Below are 20,545 nucleotides of genomic sequence, written 5' to 3'. Positions count from 1 at the left end.
CAATAAATCTGTTAAAAAAGGAAACACTAAATATAAATATAAAAAATACATATTTATTTACTATATAGCATTTATTTTGTTTTAATTTACAAACACTTATATGGTACTTTGTTCCCTGGACTGAGTTCCAAACACTTCACAAATGTGAATGTATTTAATGCTTGTAATAATTTTATGAAGTGGATACTATTGTCATCCCCATTTTAGAGATGAAGAAACTGAGGCACAGAAAGGTTAAATAACTTACCTAAGTTCATTCAGTTAAAAATGGCAGTCAGCAGTAATGAAGTCATTCCTGATGTTCACCCTTCAGCCAAAGATTAGACAGGTCCATAAAACAAAACAAGACTGAATGGGCACACCAGCCCAGGGACAAGGACAAGAAGGCAGGAGGGGACAGGAGAGCTGGTAATGGGGAACCTAAGGTTGAGAAGGGGAGAGCGTTGACACGTCATGGGGTTGCCAACCAATGTCACAAAACAATATGTATATGAAGTGTTTAATGAGAAGCTAATTTGCTCTGTAAACCTTCATCTAAAGTACAATTAAAAAAAAAATGGTCCCACCAGAACATTTAATGGTGGTGGTTGAACAATTGATGAACATAATTAATGTCACTGAACTGTAAATGTGAAGATTGTAGAAATGACAAAGGTTTTGTTACCTATGTATTTACAATAAAAAAAGATTATAATTATATTTTTTAAAAAGTGGTAGGATTTGAACCCTGACAGCCTGGGTCCAAACTCTGTGATTTTCAGCACTATATTATGCTGCTTTCCCTATGATATTTCTTATTTGTTTTTCTCAACTATAATTTTAAGATACCCAATGCAGAAAATTTGAAAATTAGTTCAGGGAGAACTTTGAATCTGAAAACAGAGTTCATGAATTGTATTTATTTACATTGCTAAATGTAAATATTTTGCAATGCTTAACATAGGCCAGGCAGTGTTCTGGGTACTGGGGTTGGGGTGAATGGGAAGAAGCGTTTATTTTTCTTGTTGTTAGTTGCTGTCAATTTTGACTTATGGAGACCCCTTGTGTCCTGAGTGAATTGCTCTATAGGGTTTTCAAGGCTGTGATCTTTAGGAAGCAGATTGCTAGGCATGTTTTCCCAGGCACCTCTGGTGGGTTCGAACTGCCAGCCTTTCAGCCAATAGGCAAGAACTTAAACATTTGTGCCACCCAGGAACTCCATGGGAAGGGTAGCGAATATAAACACAAATAACACAGTCCATGAAGAACTCTCAGCCCAATTTAGATAAAACATGGTATTGGTATTTGTTAACCAGGATTTGAAAGTCTCTAAAATTTTCTGGGAAAGGGAGTGAAACGATCACACTTTTGTTTTAGAAAGATGACTTCCATGGCAGTAAAAGGATGTATATATTAAAGCAAAGAAGGAAAGTAGGGAGATAATCTAAAAATGTGATAACCTAAAAATGAATGAACATCTGAATTTAGACAAGAGGAACAGCAAGAGTTAGTAAGAAATATTTAGTAATTAGAAATGAGGAGGTTTAGAGACTGAATGTGGGGGCCAGAAATACAAATGGTTTGAAGCTCCTTCTGAGGCTCCTAGCCTGGATGACTGTGAAGACAGTGATGCTATTAACCAAGATAAAGAACACAGGTGAATATTGAGAGCAGCTCAGTTAAGGACTTCAGTTGTGAACATGCTAAGTCTGAGGGCTGACAAAACACCATGTGGTGATAATTGAATAGGCAATAAGAAACTGGGATTTGGAGGCCAGGGAAGTCTTTCTTTCTTTTTTAAATAAAATGACCCTAGAAATTCCTTTTGATTTGAGGCTTTACATATGAAGTTATTTGAAGCAATCCCACTGTGGCCTAAAGTGAGAGCTGAATTAACCAGGCAACATATGATAGTAGGACCACCAGTACATGTTGGGACACTAGCTTCTTATTTGGCTGTTTTCTCCAATCTGTGATTTGGAAGAATAAAACATCGCTTAATAGGGTAAGTGTGTATCCAATTTCAACAAGACAGGTATTGATGCACAGAATTCTCAAGTCCTCAGACGCAGGCAAACGTAAGGTGGTTCTCCACATACTGGAATTCTACAACGAAAGGCTATGATGACTTTCTGAAAACGATGCTGAGGGGCTGTGTCTGTCCTTACTGTCACATACTCATCCGCAAGAAGGTCAGGTTCAAATCCACTTCTTTCCTGATATTCATCCCCTCCTTTTTATTAACCAAAATTTTAGTTTGCTTTCTATTTTATTTCCCTCATTAGTGGATCAATGTCGAACAGGGCCAGAAGAAAATAACTCGTCTAATACACCATTTTTAAAAGGGCATTTATTTCTAATAATCAGTGCAGGAGAAAATAATACACTGCTACTCTGAATCTGCCCGCACGCCGGCCACCTTCGCCGGCTCGGTTCAGTGACCGAGATCACAAAGCCTCTCGTCACTCCTGGCAGCACAGCCACACGTCCGTCCGCCATTTCAGACTCGGCAGCGACCTTAAGATCGATTTCTGCCGCTCAGGATTTTATCACTTTCTGTGTCACTGCAGCCACCAGACCCTGCCGCCTCTCCCAAACCTCAGTCTCCTCCGGGTTACCTCCCTTCACCAATTCAACTCTCTTCCCGGAACACGTGCGCTTTCTGGCGCCCGGAAGTGCGTCATCAGACAACGCCAGCTGCCGCACGCTGCGGGGCCGTACCGTGGAGGCTCTGCGGTTTTCTCTGAGTCCACCTAGGGAAGAGCGGCCCGAACACGGCCAGGGGTGGCCGCATCTCGGCGCCGCAATGCAGGTCTCTAGCCTGAACGAAGTGAAGATTTACAGTCTCAGCTGCGGCAAGTCCCTTCCTGAGGTGAGTCACATCAGGCCCCCCGGCCCAGTCGAACTCTTCCGGGGTTCTACCCGCAGGGCAGTCGCTTCTCTCCTCAGCCGGGTCTCTCGCCTCTGTTTTATCTGGGCCCTGAGCGGCCGCTGATTCGGGGAAGCCCAGAGGCGAGTGATGTTACCCGGGTGTGCTGATCTGCAGGGGAAAACGAGGACCTTACGGTCACCGCGCCAGAAACTGGACTGAGAGGTGGTCAGGGTCGATCGGCTTTGCTTGGACTCTTACAAAGTTCTATAAAACAAAGGATGCGTCCCGTTGGGCTTCTCTGCATGTTAACAGCCGCTGTCACATCGAGAAGAAAAACGTGGATAGTTTGGTTGACGGACATTTCTGTCAGCATCCTCACCATTTTAATGCCCGCTTATCAGATATTTGTTGAATTCCTACTATATGCCAGATAGTAGGGATACAACAGTGAACAAGAGAAATGCACCTGTAGAATTTATGGTGTAGAGAATTTACGGTGGGACTTGCTGAACCCAGCTTGATTCCATAGAATCTTAGAGCAGTAGAACTGGAAAGGGCTTGGAAAATCAGTAAGTACTAATCCTTGCTGAGATCCAGAGAAGGAAAGGGTGACTTAACCAGGGTCACACATCTAGGATCTGAAGCTTGTTTTTTATTTCTTACAAATAGTCATCAAACCTCTGCCCCAGCACTTCCAGTAAAAGGAAACTACTTTTTTGAGGGAGGGCATGTCCATTTTGAGTCTCTGTACATGTTAGGGAAACCCTGGTGGCGTAGTGGTTAAGTGTCAGGGCTGCTAACCAAAAGGTCGGCAGTTCGAATCCACCAGACTCTCCTGGGAAACTCTATGGGGGCAGTTCTACTCTGTCCTATAGGGTGACTATGAGTTGGAATTGACTCTACCACAACGGGTTTGTTTGTTTGTTTTGGTACATGTTAGAATGTTGTTTTAAAATACGCCACTTTTTGGTATGGTGGCTCAAATGGTTGAATGCTGAGCTACTAGCTGAAAGTTGATAGTTGGAATCCATCCAGAGAGTCCTTGGAAGAAAGGCCTATAATCTGCTTATGAATGGTCACAGCCATGAAAACCCTGTGGAGTATGGTTTTACTCTGCAATCCAGAGGGTCATCATGAGTCAAAAATGACTGGATGGCAACTGCTTTGGTTTTCTGGTTTACTGTTCATCTGAATCCTGCCCTTGGAAAACATAAATATAGCACTATGCTTGGGGGCCACTTTAAAGCATGAAATTAACAAAGGTACAGAAAATGTGAAAAAACATAGCACTAAATAGACAATGAAAAGGATACATGTTTACAGTATAGGAGCTGAAACAAGACCTCAGCCAGGAACACATATGATAAGTAATTCAAATTTTTGTCTTTCTGTGTATATCCACGAATGACCACAAAAGTGCTGCAAGTGTATGATTTTGGGATTACAAATACATTTTACCAAACAGGCGAATTTGTAAATATGGAATCTGCAAAAAATGAGAAACCTCTTCAAATGTAGACTCTGTCACAGGCATCATACTCAGGGTCTCGAATGGTGTGACCAACCAAAACCCACTGCCGTCGAGTTGATTCTGACTCATAATCAACCCCACAGAGTTTCCAAGGTTGTAAATCTCTATGGAAGCAGACTGCCACATCTTTCTCCCTTGGAGTGGTCAGTGGTTTTGAACAGCTGACTTTCAGTTAATAGGGCTCCTTCATATATCTCATTAGAGCTATAAATTGGGTTTGGGCTTTTAGAAATGACGTCTTGTAATTTTCTTACATTTTTTTCAATTCCTTTAGAGCAGGGTTTGTTAACTTTAGCACTATCGACATTTGGGGCTGGAAAATTCTTTGTTTGGGGGCTGTCTTGTGTATTGTGGGATGTTTGTTAGTATTCCTGACCTCTACCCACTAGGTGGGAAACATAGTGGTTAAGAGCTATGGCTGCTAAGCAAAAGGTCCTTGGAAGCCCAACAGGGCAATTCTACGCTGACCTATAGGGTTGCTGTGAGTCTGAGTTGACTCGATGGCAACAGGTTTGGTTTTTGTTTGGCACCCACTAGATGCCAGTAGCCTACTCTCCCAGTTGTGACAACTAAATATGTCTTCAGAAATTGCTAAATGTTTTCTGGGGGGCAAAATCACCCCTGGTTGAGAACCACAGCTTTAGGGTGATCATAATTGTTCAGTGCTTCGTAATTGGCACCTGTTCATGCAGTAGAATTATGCAGCTAGCTAAAAAGACTAACTTTAATTACAGAACAAAATCTGGTATCAGTGAATGACCTAAAAAGTATCATTTCTTTATTATCATGTATCAGTTATTTGGTCAGTTATTTATTTAGTTGTGTTCTTTTTAAAAACATATTTCTATAAGAAATGGTCTCTGCTTAATATTTTGCTTTTTAAAATTTCGCTTAAAATGATTAAACTAGTCCTTGTATTAGTTAGAATCCATAACATTTGAGGATAGCAGCTTTCCCTTAGATTAATTAGATGAATTAAGTTTTCTGTTGTGTAAAACACAGTAATTCTAAAAACTTATTATCTAATATATATAAGTATATACCAGAAAACCCCACAAAAACCCAGGATTTATTAACAGTAGGTGGCGTAGTGGTTAAGTGCTATGGCTGCTAGCCAAAGGGTCGGCAGTTCAAATCCGCCAGGCACTCCTTGGAAACTCTATGGGGCAGTTCTACTCTGTCCTGTATGAGTCGGAATCAACTTGACGGCACTGGGTTTGGTTTTGGTTTAGGATTAGGGTTACAGAATATTTCTGCTTTCTTTGTTAAACTTCCCTGTAAGGTTTGATGTTTTTAATACAAGCATGTATTATTTTTGCAAGCAGAAGAGCAATTTAGGTAAATTTGTTTTCAAAGAAAGTCTCCATTTTCTTTCAGTGGCTTTCTGACAGGAAGAAGAGAGCACTGCAGAAGAAAGATGTTGGTGAGTATACATTATTTTTTCTCACTGTAGCTGCATCAGTGATCTGTTATATAATACTTTCCCTCATTTATTGTTATCAGATTAAGTGAAGGCTTATGAAAATGCATTGGATTAATGTAGTGAAAAGTAAACTTTTATTTTGCCTTTTTCCTTCTTAAGAAACCTTTTGTTGTTGATGATATGTTCCTGGTGGGTGTGGGGTTTGAATTATTCTGATACTGTTTCATGGATGATAGCGGAAGATACAGGCTCATGGGCCAGGACAAGGGACTTTATTACTCGCAACACGGCAAATAGCATGAACATCAGCATATTTGTGTGAGTTTGCCTTGTTCTTAAGTCCCAGAGAGGCAACGTAGTACGGCCCAGATGGACGCTGCCCATGCGGTGGGTTAGCATTGTAGTGGAGAAGCATTTAGCTTGGGAGGTGCACTGCTTTGATTGCAAGCAGTAAGCCAGTGCTCTTTATCCGTAGGGGGAATGCGTCCTCATTTTTTGAGGTTACCAGCTGCATAGATAACCCTGAGGAATGACTCAGATTAAAGAGTGCCAAGGGCCCTGCAGCCTGCCATACCCAGCAAGATGTGTAGAAACAAGGGTCACAAGAGGGACCGTGTCTCTTAACAGTTCCATAATTGCTCTGTTGTTTAGTGTAAAATCTTATTCCATTAGTTAAACCCATTTGTCAGTTTTTGAGATATAGAGACAATGCCCACCCACTACCCACTGCTGTCGAGAGACGATGAGCATTTTCTTTTTGGACATAGTGGTTTTATGTACAGGAATGTGAACATGAATAAAAGATCATTGCAGAAGGTTTTGGTTTTTTAAGTTATGGCAGCAGGGAAAGTAGGAATAGAAAATAAAAATTTTTAACAAATCATCTTAGTAGACAAATTTCCATTAATTTTCTCCATTATAGCTTGTCATATATGAAAGATGTTGTATTTTCCCATGCGTTTTATTTATTTATTTTCTAAAAGTTATGTACCTAAGATACTGAAGGGGTTTCTGGATATGAAGAATTCCCCAGGTCAAGCATGTTGGAAAAGTAGGCTTTATATAATACTAAATTTGGAAAATTAAAATTTTAAATTGAGGGAAAGCAAAAGTTGCTGATTTACTAATGTTTACAGATTCTGATTTGATCTAACAGTCCCAGCATCCTAGTGTGTAACCAGGCACACTAATTCAGATTATTTAAGGGGAAAAAAAATGTTCAATTAATATTTCTTCTAACCCAGCTCAAAACTCATATGTGTCTCGCGAATTGAGTGGGTCACATCTCATAACTGGGTTTAATAAACGAGGTGGTGAATGTGCCCTGGGGTGACAAACTGTCTTTGCAGGAGGTACGTTGTTATGGTATTAACTTGAAAGAATCCACACGGTGACGATCTGTTGGAGGAAGGAACTGGTTTTTGTGAAGATTAGTTTTTTGATTATAGAGATTCCACTAAGTCTTCCTCCAGTATGGCACACATAGTGGTGCCAGTAAAGGCAAAAGTCAACTTGGTAGCAGTTTCTTATATAATCTTAAAATTTTGGCCGTTTAAACCTGTTAGTATTTAGGAGAAAAAAATTATAAGCTTTTTCCTAGCCATAATTGGGTGACAATAGCGGTTTAATGTTTATTTCAGCTCCCCCTTTATTCATGTCTTCAAACTGGATACTCGATATACTACTGTGGACGTTTTTCTTTTCAATTAATGATGATACTTTTTTTTTTTCTTGAAAAGTGAATATAAAGTATGTAGCTTATAGAAATAATGTATGAGCTAAGGAAGAAACTGCTCTTAAATGGGTCAGCCTGTATTGATGTCCTTTTCCCAGACTTGGAAGCATTGGGAATTTTTGTTTTACCTGTTTGTAGTTGCTGTGACTGCTTTGCACACTTTGATCTCATATGATACAGACTAGACACATGTTTTGTTTGTTATATTTCTTTGTAGATGTTCGTAGGAGAATTGAACTTATTCAGGATTTTGAGATGCCTACTGTTTGTACCACTATTAAGGTGTCAAAAGATGGACAGTATATTTTAGCAACTGGTAAGTAATCTTTTTGGTATTATATATATACATTTTATAGCAGGACATGCTATGGTGGGAAAGGGCACTTTTTTTTTTTTTACCCTAACATTTTATTATAAAATATTTCGAACGTAGAGAAATACTGAAAAGTTATATAGTAAACACCCATCTATCTACTGCCTGGATTCCACAATAAATATTTTGCTGTATTTGCTTTATCATGTATTTGCCTGTCCATCTCCCTATCTACCCATCATTCAATTTCGTTTTTTGATGCATGTCAAAGCTAGTTGTAGGTATCAGTATACTTCTGTAAATATCTCAGCATGTATATCATTTACTAGAGTTTAATGTTTATTTACGGCCTTTGGTTTTTTAATTAAAGTTTACTTATCATGAAATGCATAGATATTAAACGTACTATTTGATGAGTATTGACAAATGTATACACCTGTAACCCAAACTTCTATCAAGATACAGAACGTCCCCGTTACCCTAGAAAATCCCCTCATGCTGCTTGCTCAATCAGTCCCCGCTCCCACCCATACAGAAGCCACCAGTGCTCTGATTTTTTTCCACCCCAGACAAGTTGAGCCTGTTTTACAACTTTATATCAATACAGTCATGTACTATGTATTGTCTTTGTGTAAGACTTCTTTGTTTTTGAAACTCATTTATGTTGTTCCAGGTATCAGTAGTTTGTTCTTTTTTGTTACCAAATAGTATTCTATGACTATACCACAGGTTGCTTATTCATTCTCCAGCTGATGGATAGGTGGGCTAGTTTTATTTTTTGGTTGTTATTAATAAAGTATCGTGAACAGTCTTGTACAAGTCTTTTTTTGGTGGACATCTGCTTTCATGTTTTATGCACACATGCTTTCATTTGTCTTTGGTAAATACTACGAGTGGAATTGCTGGGCCACAGGGTAGGTGTGTGTTTAGTTTTATAAGCAACTGCCAGACCTTTTCTCAAAGTGATCGTACCATTTTATGCTCCCCTCAGCAATGAATTAAAGTTGCAGGAAAGATCACTTTTAACGTAATGATTTTAAATATCATGTGCTAATATTTTTTCTGTCACTAGGATTTTACATTATTTTCATTATCACTATCAAAAAGCCATGAAATACAGAAACTCTTTATGTGTTAAAATTTAGAACAATATCATCCAACCTTTTTGTCTGTGATTTCGCTGTGCATGTCCTGTGTGCTATCCATACATGTTTTCTCTGGTTTAATAGCCCCCATCTCCACCCCTTTTCCAACCCCTGTCATATTAGATAGAATGTTGTCTACATACTCAAGCCACTCCCTTTTGTTCTGTATTAGGATGTCTCAGTATTAATGCTGTCCATATCTCTTAGCCTGCAGTTTTATATTCAGAAACTGGTAGAAAGAATTGAGGAAATCGAAGATATGCGAATGCAGTAAAGACCTCTTGAGGACTGGAAGGAACTTAGGAATTTAATTTGTTTTCTTCACCTTATTGATCCAGAGATATTAAGTGATTTGCTAAGCTCCCAGATCTAGTACTTAATAGAACAAAAGTACAGATTAAATAAGAAGGTAAATGTCTGCTAAAATTGCACTTTTAATTATGACATCATCCTCTACTCCCAGGCAAAATTAATTGCTTTCCATCTCAATCAGAACCTTTTTTATTTTTCTCTTTAAAAGAATATTAAATAATACATGAAATGTGGCTAGTATGAGGAACTAAATTTCTTGTTTTAACTTAAAGAGCACACATGACTTGTGGCTGCTGTATTGGACAACACAGTGCTCAAGCCCAGAGTCCCTCTGGTTCACCTTTTCTGTTGTTGTTGTTGTTAGGTGCCTTCGAGTTGGTTCCAACTCAGAGACTGTATGCACAATAGAACGAAATGCTGCCCGGTCCTGAGCCATCCTCACAGTTGTTGTTATGCTTGAGCTCATTGTTGTAGCCACTGTGTCAGCCCACCTTGTTAAGGGTCTTCCTCTTTTCCACTGACCCTGCACTTTGCCAAGCATGATGTGCTTTTTGAGGGACTGATCTCTCCTGACAACATGTCCAAAGTATGTAAGACGCAGTCTCACCATCCTTGCCTTTAAGGAGTGTTCTGGATGTACGTCTTCCAAGACAGATTTGTTTGTTCTTTTGGCAGTCCATGGTATAGTCAATATTCTTCGCCAACACCACAATTCAAAGGCGTCAACTCTTCAGCCTTCCTTATTCATTGTAGCTTTCACATGCATATGATGTGATTGAAAATACCGTGGCTTGGGTCAGGCGCACCTTAGTCTTCAGGGTGACATCTTTGCTCTTCAACACTTTGAAGAGGTCCTTTGCAGCAGATTTGCCCAATGCAGTGTGTGTTTTGATTTCTTGACTGCTGCTTCCATGGCTGTTGATTCTGGATCCAAGTAAAATGAAATCCTTGACAACTTCAATCTTTTCTCCATTTATCATGATGTTGCTCATTGGTCCAGTTGTGAGGGTTTTTGTTTTCTTTTTGTTGAAGTGTGATCCATACTGAAGACTGTGATCTTTGATCTTCATTAGTAAGTGCTTCAAGTCCTCTTCACTTTCAGCAAGCAAGGTTGTGTCATCTGCATAATGCAGGTTGTTAATGAGTCTTTCTCCAATCCTGATGCCCTGTTCTTCTTCATATAGTCCAGCATCTCCTAGTAGTTGTTCAGCATACAGATTAAATAGGTATGGTGAAAGAATACGACCCTGACGCACACCTTTCCTGACTTTAAACCAATCAGTAACCCCTTGTTCTGTCTGAACAACTGCCTCTTGATCAATGTAAAGGTTCCTCATGAGCACAGTTAAGTGTTCTGGAATTCCCATTCTTCGCAATATTATCCGTAGTTTGTTATGATCCACACAGTCGAATGCCTTTGCATAGTCAGTAAAACTCAGGTAAACATCCTTGGTATTCTCTGCTTTCAGCCAGGATCCATCTGACATGAACAATGATATCCCTGGTTTCCACATTCTCTTCTGAAACCGGCCTGAATTTCTGGCAGTTCCCTGTCGATATACTGCTGCAGCTGTTTTTGAATGATCTTCAGCAAAATTTTGCTTGTGTGTGATATTAATGATGTTGTTCCATAATTTCCACATTCGGTTGGATCACTTTTCTTGGAAATAGGCATAAATATGGATCTCTTCCAGTCAGTTGGCCAGGAAGCTGTCTTCCATATTTCTTGGCATAGATGAGCAAGCACCTCCAGTGCTGCATCTGTTTGTTGAAACGTCCTCAACTGATATTCCATCAATTCGTGGAGCCTTATTTTTCACCACTGCCTTCAGAGCAGCTTGGACTTCTTCCTTCAGTACCATCGATTTCTGATCATGTGCCACCTCTTGAAATGGTTGAACATCGACGAGTTGTGGAATGACATCAAGGACATCATACATGAAGAAAGCAAGAGGTCATTGAAAAGACAGGAAAGAAAGAAGAGACCAAGATGGATGTCAGAGGAGACTCTGAAATTTGCTGTCAAATGTTGAGCAGCTAAAGCAAAAGGAAGAATTGATGAAGTAAAAGAACTGAACAGAAGATTGCAGAGGGCGGCTCAAGAAGACAGTATTATAATGACACGTGCAAAGAGCTGGAAGTGGAAAAGCAAAAGGGAAGAACACGCTTGGCATTCCTCAAGCTGAAAGAACTGAAGAAAAAATCCAAGCCTGGAGTTGCAATAGTGAAGGATTCTATGGAAAAAATATTAGACGACGCAGGAGGCATCAAAAGAAGATGGAAGGAATACACAGAGTCACCTTTTCTAGAGAGTCCTTTTTCTGGTATTGGTAAGAGATGTGGACTTGAACGTGTCACCTGTTTGTTTAATTCAATAGAGGTTCTTCTTTTTTGATCTCTGTCCCTACCTCTGTTACCTTCAGTGTTTTTTAGGCCCTGTAGCTAAAATAAAAGTTGAATTAGATATGAGCCAGCCCCGGAAGGAATTTTAGTCTAGTTGGCGAAATGGACTATCCAGGGAAGTGAGCCAAGGGGATGTGCTAAGTATTGAGGTGTTACTGAACCCTGGCCTTGGAAGCATTAGGATTATGATCTTGCCAGATTCAAATCTGTTCTTAGGGCGTTGTTAGTCTTTATTGGTACTTGTGGGTAAAAGAGCAAACAAAATGGAAGGGCTACTTTTTTTTCTATTTATGTTTTTTGTCAAAAAATTTTTTTTCTGATGGTCAGAGTAATACATGTCAGCCTTTTTAACATTACAGAAATGCAGAAAAAAGACCCAAAAACAAACATAAAAAAAGGAAGTGAAGGTTCTGTGTATTATTAACAGCTTTTCAAATCTTTATATAGCATACACAAAGAGAAACACAGATGCATGTGTAAATATACTAAAATTAACATCATACAACAGAGGGCTCTTAGTATATTTACCATTTTTTGTTTTATTTTATTTTTTAACTTCCCTTTTTGAATGAGCTCTTGGGCTTTGATTCGTCCCAGTAAACAGGATTCTTTTCTGTTTTTTAATATCTTTATTGGTTTTAAAAATTAACCTATTTCTTTTCCTGATTGCAAACATGAGAAACTTAAATAAAAAACAAATATTAAGAAATACACGGCATGGAATCGGAATGTCCATGAAATTACACTTCACAGAGATAAACAATCATGGTGAAGTTAGTGCTTTTCCCACCAACTCTTTTCTTTTTCTTAATATTTTATTGTGGTTTTGGAGAAAATTTACATAGCATATTAGGTTCTCATTTAACAATTTCTGTACGTATTTATTATTCAGCAACATTGGCTGCACTTTTCACAGTGTGTCAGCATTCTTACTGTTCCTGTTCTGGTTGCTGTGTTTCCATCAATCTAGCTTCTTTGTCCCCCTTACCTTCTCATCTTTGGTCTAGGGTAACTGTTGACCCTTAGGTCTCATTTAGATGATTGTTTAGAGGGGCACGGTACTTACTGGTGATATCTTTTATTTTACGAGCCACTCCGTCTTTTGGCTATAGGTGACCTCCGGGAATGGTTTGAGTTCCAACATTAGAGTGTATCCTAGGGCAGTAGTCTGGGGAGTTCGTCTGGTCTCTCCCAGTCCAGTAAGTCTGCCCTTTTTTAGGAATTTGAATTTTGTTCTACATTTTTCCTCCATTCTGCCTGGGACCACCTATTGTGTCCCTGGTCGGAATGGCCAGTGGTGGTATCAGGGCATCTAGTTGTTCTGGTCTCAAGGTCGGTGAGGCTGTAGTTTGTGTAGACCGTTAGTCCTGTGGACTAGTTTCTTCTTTGAGCCTTTGGATTCCTTCTTTGTCTTTTGCTCCAGATGTGTAGAGACCGATAGTCATATCTTAGATGGCCTCTCACAAGCTTTTAAGACCCCAAACACTACTCCTCAAACTCTTTTCCAGACAAAATACTAACATTATTGTTTAGTTTTACAAAAGTAGGATAATATCTGCACCATTTTGCGGTATTCTCTTGCTCACTCATGCTCTCTCTGTATTCTCTGTTACTTTGTAATACATTTTGGGCAGCTTTTCATGTCGGTAGTAAGTCTGCCTCATCCTCTTTGTGGACCATGTAATGTTCCATTGTGTGGGTTTTCCGTTGTTTATTTTAATCATTTCCCTATTACTGGACATTTTATTTGCATTCAGTTTTTCGACCATTTATAAACAGTGCTGTAGCAAACAGTCATGTCTAGTATAATTGGTGGGTGTATTTCCTTGAGATAAATTTGTTATTAGTTAAAATACAGAGTCAAGATGTATAAACGTTATATATCTTATAAATATTGCCAGATTGTTCTCCAAAGACACTGTATCAATTTATACTAACCAACGGTGTATGAGAATGCCCATTTTTCAGCACCCTTCCAACACCTGGGCCCTGGTGGCACAGTGGTTAAGCGTTTGGCTGCTAACCAAAAGGTCGGCAGTTTGAATTTACCAGCCACTCCTTGGAAAAACCCTGTGGGGCAGTTCTACGCTGTCCTATACGGTTGCTATGAGTTGGAATCCACTTGACAGCAGTGGGTTTACCAACAGCAAATTTTAGCATCGCTTTAATCTTCATCATTTAGATAGACAAAAAATTTGTTTTAATATTCTTTTGTTAGATTACTAGCGAGTAAGTATTTACATTTCATTTTCTATGACTTGCTTGCTTATATCCACTGTTCGTTTTCTCTGTGGGGTATTTGGAAGGCGCTGCTTTTAAATCTTTTTCTTTTGATACAGCTATAATCAATCCTGCCTAGCTCTGAAGAAAAAGTGTATTCCACATATATGCAGGATATTGTCAATGAAAAGCGTGTTTTTTATGTTTTTACAGCAAATTATTTTTTTTATAGGAACATATAAACCTCGGGTTCGATGTTACGACACCTACCAGTTATCCTTGAAGTTTGAAAGGTGTTTAGATTCAGAAGGTGAGTAAGAGGTTAGATTTGAGTTCATGAAAATAGCTTTTTGCTTAAAAATTATGGTAAATATATATGTAACAAAACATTTGCTGTTTCAACATTTTTTCCATGTCCAATTCAATGACATCAGTTACGTTCATCATGTTGTTCAGCCATCACCACTGTTTCTAAATTTTTCCATCATGAAAATAGCTTTTTTAATTTGGCTGCTTTTCTGCGTTTAAAATGGGAATGGATGGTGTATTAGTTGCCTATTGCTGTGTAAAAAATTACCACAAACTTTGTGGCTTAGAGAAATATCATTTATTAGTTCACAACCCTATAGGTCATAATTCCACATGGGCCCTATGCTCAAGGTGTCAGGTGGGCTGGATCCTTACCTGAAGGCTCTGGAAAACAATCTGCTTCCAGATTTGTTCAGGTTGTTGGGCAGAATTCAGTTCCTTTTGGCTGTAGGATTGGAGTCCCTGTTTCCTTGCTGGCTGTCTGCTGATGGTCACTCTCAGCTTCTAGAGGCCCCCAGCATTCTTTGTCACATGGCTCCCTCCATCTTCCAGCCAGCAGCTAATAGCTGATTGGGTCCTTCTGCTTCAAATCTCTCTGACTTCCCCTTTTGCAGCCAGCCCTAGAAAACCCTGCCTTTAAAGGGTTCATGTGACTAGGTTAAGCCTACTCTGCTAATCTCTCTTTTGTCATAATGTAATATAATCATGGGAGTGGTATCTCATCATGTCCATAGGTTTTACTCACATTTTCAGAGGAGGTGATTATAGAAGGGTGAAGGTCATTAAGGGTCATTTTTAGGATCCTCTCAAACACCGATGGCAAGCTACAATGGGAAATTTAAATTATTTTTATCATTTGGTCTAGTGTTTGGGATTGAGGGAAAAGAAGCTAGTAGAATATGAGTTCTGTAAGATAATAAACATCTCCTGTTTTACCCTTTGCTTTTTGAAAACAATGGAAACCCTGTGGACTGCTAATGACAACTGTTTTAGCTCTTTGTCTTTTTTAGCAGGTATAGTATAATTGGATTAAAAATTACCGTTACCTCTTTTTTAAATAGTTTTTTAATTTATATTTGAAAGTCTTAAAAATTATTTTATTTTAAATACCTTAGGAAAACAGAAGAATTTAAAAGTCATTACATTTTGTGAATTTACCTGTTTTGTAATTGGCTTTTGTTCTGCAGAGAAGCTAGTTGATCTGTACCGAGAAATAGTAAAGCCTTTAATTTTTGACCTGGTGTTTTGGGGACAGTATAATATGGAAATTGAATTCTTGTTATTTAGGGACAAAAGAGAAAAAAGCAGTATTTGTGAATGATTTCTGTGTTGAATTAGAATCCTTAGTATGAAGTTTGCATTTTCATTAAAAACTTTTTGTCGATAATTGCATTTTTCTCACTATTTCTTGTTTTTCAGTTGTCACCTTTGAAATTTTATCTGATGACTATTCCAAGGTACATTTGATAGCATTGATTTGTTTCTGCAGTAGTCAAGAAATGAATAAACGGGATTGTATTTTTGTAATGCTCCCATTGTTAAATTAAAGATGGTGGTATAGTAAAATATAACCAAACATTTTCTGCTAATATATTTTTAGCTGGTTCCATGTATGATACTCAGTATCCTCTAAAACAACAGCATCGAGATACCCTTTAGATAGCCTGATATTGGTATTAGGTTTTCATGTTGTATGTGAAGCCTTATCTGTAGTTTTAAGAGTCGGTAGCAGCCATTTTTTTTAAACCATTTTGTATTCTAGATTTATGGTTCTGATTATTACGTTAAAAATAGACTTGCCTGCCAGGTTGCTTTCATATTCTTATTAAAATGTGTAAAGTAAAATCGTAATGTTATATGTTTAATTTTCTTAACTCTGTAAATGATGATGGCATATTCTGAAACCGTTCAAGACACAGCTAAATAGATCTCTCTTTTCTTGGTACTGTTACTTTCAGATTTTATGGTCATTTTCAGTAGGTACAAGATTCTCATTAAAGTCCTTACTCAATTTTAAAGTAAAATTTTTTATTAATGTTAAATGTCATCTTAAAAACAAATTGAATTTTCCTAGTTGGCTAAATATGTATTGTTACGGCTTTATATGTTGTTTTCAGTTCTGGAAACTATGGGGTACAGTTTATCTTTTTGCGTCTGGTAGCCTTTTTTCATTTGTTTTGGACCATGTGATTTTATAGTACATTTCCTCAAAATTTTGTTAAATTTGCTTTTAAATACCATCTGGAGATTTTTAAGATGCCTTTGTAATACATTGGAGTTAAGTTTATACAAGGAACTTATCAAACCCTATGTGGTCATTGTGGGGTTAGTAAAATGTACCTAAGTGAATTAGAAATTACTCATTGAAGTTATTATGCAGTGCTCCACTTTACAAAATGCTGGTGCCAGATAAATGAAGGACATGTATTTTAAGATTTTCATTTCGAAATTTAGGCTTGCAGAAAACCTGTCCACGATGCAAGATGGCACTAAGAATCCAATGGGAAGGTAGATAGTGTGTGTGTGTATGTGTTTAGGGGGGGAGAGAGAGAGATCAAGTTTTTTTTTTTTTTTTGGTTTGTTCAGATTTAATGGTAATGTTAAGGTAAACACTTTACCTGGAAACCTAAGCAAACCGATTCTCTTCTTTCTTTTTCAGATTGTCTTCTTACATAATGATAGATACATTGAATTTCACTCACAACAAGGTTTTTACTACAAAACCAGAATACCAAAGTTCGGGAGAGATTTCTCTTACCACTATCCATCCTGTGACTTGTACTTCGTTGGTGCAAGGTATTGGATTTAATCACTCATTGTTTTCTTCTTTCTACCTCCGAAAACAATTTCTGTTTCTAAAATTTCTTCTGTATTTTATCTATTTAAATAACTTGCTTTTTGAAAAAAAATTCAAAAATGATATACACTATTGTAAAAAAAAAAAAACCTTAGAAATCAGGGGCAAACAAACAAAAAAAACAAACACAGAGAACAAACTTATTGCTTTCATATTGATATGTATTATTTATAAGTGGTATTCTTATAATGTAAGGATCCTGGGTGGTGCAGTGGTTAAAGCAATCGACGGCTAACCAAAAGGTCAGGGGTTCGAAACCACCAGCGGCCCTGTAGAAGAAAGATGTGACAGTCTGCTTCTGTAGAGGTTTATAGCCTCAGAAACCCTATGGGGTTGCTCTGGTCGAAATTGACTTGATAGTGGGTTTTTTTTTATTATAATGTACTGTTTAATACCTGATGTTTCACTTAATAAAAGATTTTCTTTTAATGTTATTTATGGTAGTTCATGTCCCAGTACTTAAAGCAGGAAATACTGGTGGGAAATATGCAAGCCTGTTTAATATAGCCCAGTTGCCCCAAGTTTTTAGACACAGTATTGTTTTAATTTTTTCCCCCAGTTTTCTGTTTATCTCCAAATGCTAGTAGTGCCTGCTTTAAATTTGTTTTAACATCAGTGATGTGTTTATATCTGAATCAGTTTGTGATTAATGCCTTATGTGCTTATGGACTCTGGTTAAAAAAAAAAATGGGGGGAGGGGTCTGAAGAACAATAAGCCATGATCCCTGCCTTTAGCTTGCTGAAAGAGTATAGTTCTGAAGTGACTGGCTTGTTTAGGAGTTAAGTCCTTGACTTCTGTTAGCCTGGTATGCTGAATCTGGGGATAGAGGCATAGATAACCAACCCCGTTGTTGTCGAGTTGATTCTAACTCTTAGTGACTGTACAGGATGGAGTAGAACTGCCCCATCGGGTTTCCAAAGCTATAAATCTTTACAGAAGCAGACTGCCACATCTTTTTCCCATTGAGTAGCTGGTGGATTTGAACTGCTGACCGTTTGATTAGCAGCCGAGTGCTTAACCACTGCATCACCAGGACTCCTAGGTAACTTAATTGGGGGCAGTATTGTTGATGAAGCCAGTTTCATTTCCCTATTGCATGGTATTTTAAAACTTTCTATTCTTAATTGTTCTCCTTTTTGATTCTAGAAATAACGTGCTCATTTTAGAAAATTGGGAAAACACAAAAAAGCATAGAGAAGAAAAAAACCATATTTATACCACCCAGAGAAATATTATACTAATAATACCTTTATTAGTATTTTCCTGTATTTCTAGTCTTATATACATACATAAAAAGTTGCCGTAGATTTATTATATGTACTTTTGGATCATGTATGTTTTTTTTTTTCTACTTGCTGTTATAGTGCATATTCTCCATGTTACTTGTAATATTCTACTTCATGACTTCGTATTTCCTTGGCATGTGGTTGGTTTAAGTCACTTTTATCTATGAATGCATTCATAAATTCATGAATAAGGATTCTTTTTGTTAGGTTTAGAATCTATATTTGTATCACTTTTGCAAAGAGAATTAATGCTTTATGAATGAATTGGTGCTTTATTTATATTTACTTTAAGAAAAGTGCATTGTAGTTTGCCAGATTTTTAACTTTCTTTATTACTTCATAGCTCGGAAGTTTATAGATTAAATCTAGAGCAAGGACGGTACCTGAATCCTCTACAAACTGATGCTGCGTGAGTGTTTTTAATAACGTTGCCATGTTTTTGACCAGGAGATGGAGCTAGATCTCACCTTGTTATCAGATAACCTGGAACAGTCTGTGTAAGCAGAATTCTGGGCAACATAGAAGTAGCACCATTAAGTTACTTATTAGTTTTATGACTTTTTAAAAGTTTCCAAGTAAGCTTTTGAGGATTTTTTTTTCACATTGACTTGAAATGCTGTTTTCGTTAAAGAAAAGTATAGTAATTTCAGGATCCGTTATGGAATAATAAAAAGTTATCCGTTCTTTAGCTACGTAGTCTCCTGTTCATAATAATAGCTACTGTTTTTCAAGTGTCCTCTGTTCCCTGGGCACTGTGCTGAGTATTTGACAGTTCTTTTTATTTAATTCTCACAACAACCCAGTGAAGTGGGTGAAATAACCATTTTATAAGAAGAGGAATCAGTATACGCAACTAAGTAATTGACCTTAGACCAACATACGCACCTCAAGCTTGTCAGGTCTTAGGATTCTCATGGTTATAGTCCATGTTCTTTCAAGAATGCTACCTTGTCTTGGAAGAAAACAAATTGAGAAAATGAAATCAGGCTTTATTCTCATTAGTAGTGCTTCACAGGGAAGTCATTCCTTGTTCCATCAAGTAATAAGTATAGAGTATAACCCTGAGGACCAGAAACTCTGGTGACTGTGAGCCAAACACTTAACCCTTTGATGCCTTGGCATTTTTCGTTTGCAAATGAGTGAGAGAATCTACACATCTTCCTTCTGCACAGAATTTGAATTGGCTGGTCACTTAGAACGCTTATTAATCTCTCCTCTAAAGTGAATGTTAACTACTTTCTATCATCGCTTTACTGTTTTAGGGAGAATAATGTTTGCGACATAAATTCTGTACATGGCTTGTTTGCCACTGGTACGGTGGAGGTAAGCATATGTTGATTTTAGTTTTTAAAATATTTGTTTTGCGTTTGATAATGAATGGGGCTTTTAGTCATAGTTGCTTGGTTCCTTAGAGTAGGGCACTGATGAGACAACAGCCATTGGTTTGCTTTTTGTATTTGAACATTCATCTTTTCCTGCAGATACACAGCTCTTCCACCAATGTAGACTGTGCTCCACTGGGCGTCTGATTTGGCATGCATTTACACTGATCACCACACACTAGGTGAAAAGGAATAAGTAGCTGAGCACAGCCTGCCATCACTGCTGCGTCGCCAACTCCAGGGGAGCGCTGTGGATAGTCACTCTTGTTTTTAATAGAAGGCGATATACCATGGAGACCAAACTCTCTGCTACTTATTAGATAGTTTTATGACTGTGAATTAAGTACTGTCCCCGAGAATTAGTTTCCCCACCCATGAAACGGAGATGATAATACTTACCTCACCAACTTAAGAGGTGTTGGTGAGAATCACAGGAAACCAACCTATATGAAAACTTAATACACTATAAAGGTGTATAGGATATTGATATTTTACATCCTGTATACAAAAAAAAACAAAACCAAACCCTGAATCCGTTGCTGTCGAGTCGATTCTGACTCACAGCAACTCTATAGGACAGAGTAGAAGTGCCTCATAGGGTTTCCAAGGAGTGGCTGGTGGATTCGAACTGCTGACTTTTTGGTTAACAGCCGAGCTCTTAACCACTGTGCCACCAGAGCGCCTACATCCTACGGTATAATTTAGTATTCATTGAATGTTACTATATAGGATGTATATAGGACTTATGCCACCAGAGCGCCTACATCCTACGGTATA

The 20,545-nt window shown here is 38.0% G+C and overlaps 1 protein-coding gene across 3 annotated transcripts in view; it reads left to right on the top strand.

Moving 5' to 3' along the window:
• Positions 1 to 2,671: 2,671 nt before the first annotated feature.
• Positions 2,672 to 20,545, top strand: part of LOC126086472 (nucleolar protein 10-like) — a 124,125-nt gene continuing 106,251 nt past the window's right edge. For 2 of the 3 annotated variants that reach the window (XM_049902704.1, XM_049902706.1), the window contains exons 1-8: positions 2,672 to 2,851; positions 5,760 to 5,805; positions 7,758 to 7,856; positions 14,166 to 14,243; positions 15,662 to 15,699; positions 16,902 to 17,038; positions 18,730 to 18,795; positions 19,649 to 19,709. In XM_049902704.1, the coding sequence (XP_049758661.1) occupies positions 2,786 to 2,851; positions 5,760 to 5,805; positions 7,758 to 7,856; positions 14,166 to 14,243; positions 15,662 to 15,699; positions 16,902 to 17,038; positions 18,730 to 18,795; positions 19,649 to 19,709 (591 nt within the window). In that variant the 5' untranslated portion in view covers positions 2,672 to 2,785. The remainder of the gene's footprint in view (positions 2,852 to 5,759; positions 5,806 to 7,757; positions 7,857 to 14,165; positions 14,244 to 15,661; positions 15,700 to 16,901; positions 17,039 to 18,729; positions 18,796 to 19,648; positions 19,710 to 20,545) is intronic. The other variant, XM_049902705.1, reaches the window with a different exon arrangement.

The sequence above is a fragment of the Elephas maximus genome, chromosome 12 (assembly GCF_024166365.1).
Source record: "Elephas maximus indicus isolate mEleMax1 chromosome 12, mEleMax1 primary haplotype, whole genome shotgun sequence".
NCBI classification, from domain to species: domain Eukaryota; kingdom Metazoa; phylum Chordata; class Mammalia; order Proboscidea; family Elephantidae; genus Elephas; species Elephas maximus.
This window is presented reverse-complemented; position numbering and strand designations above follow the sequence as displayed.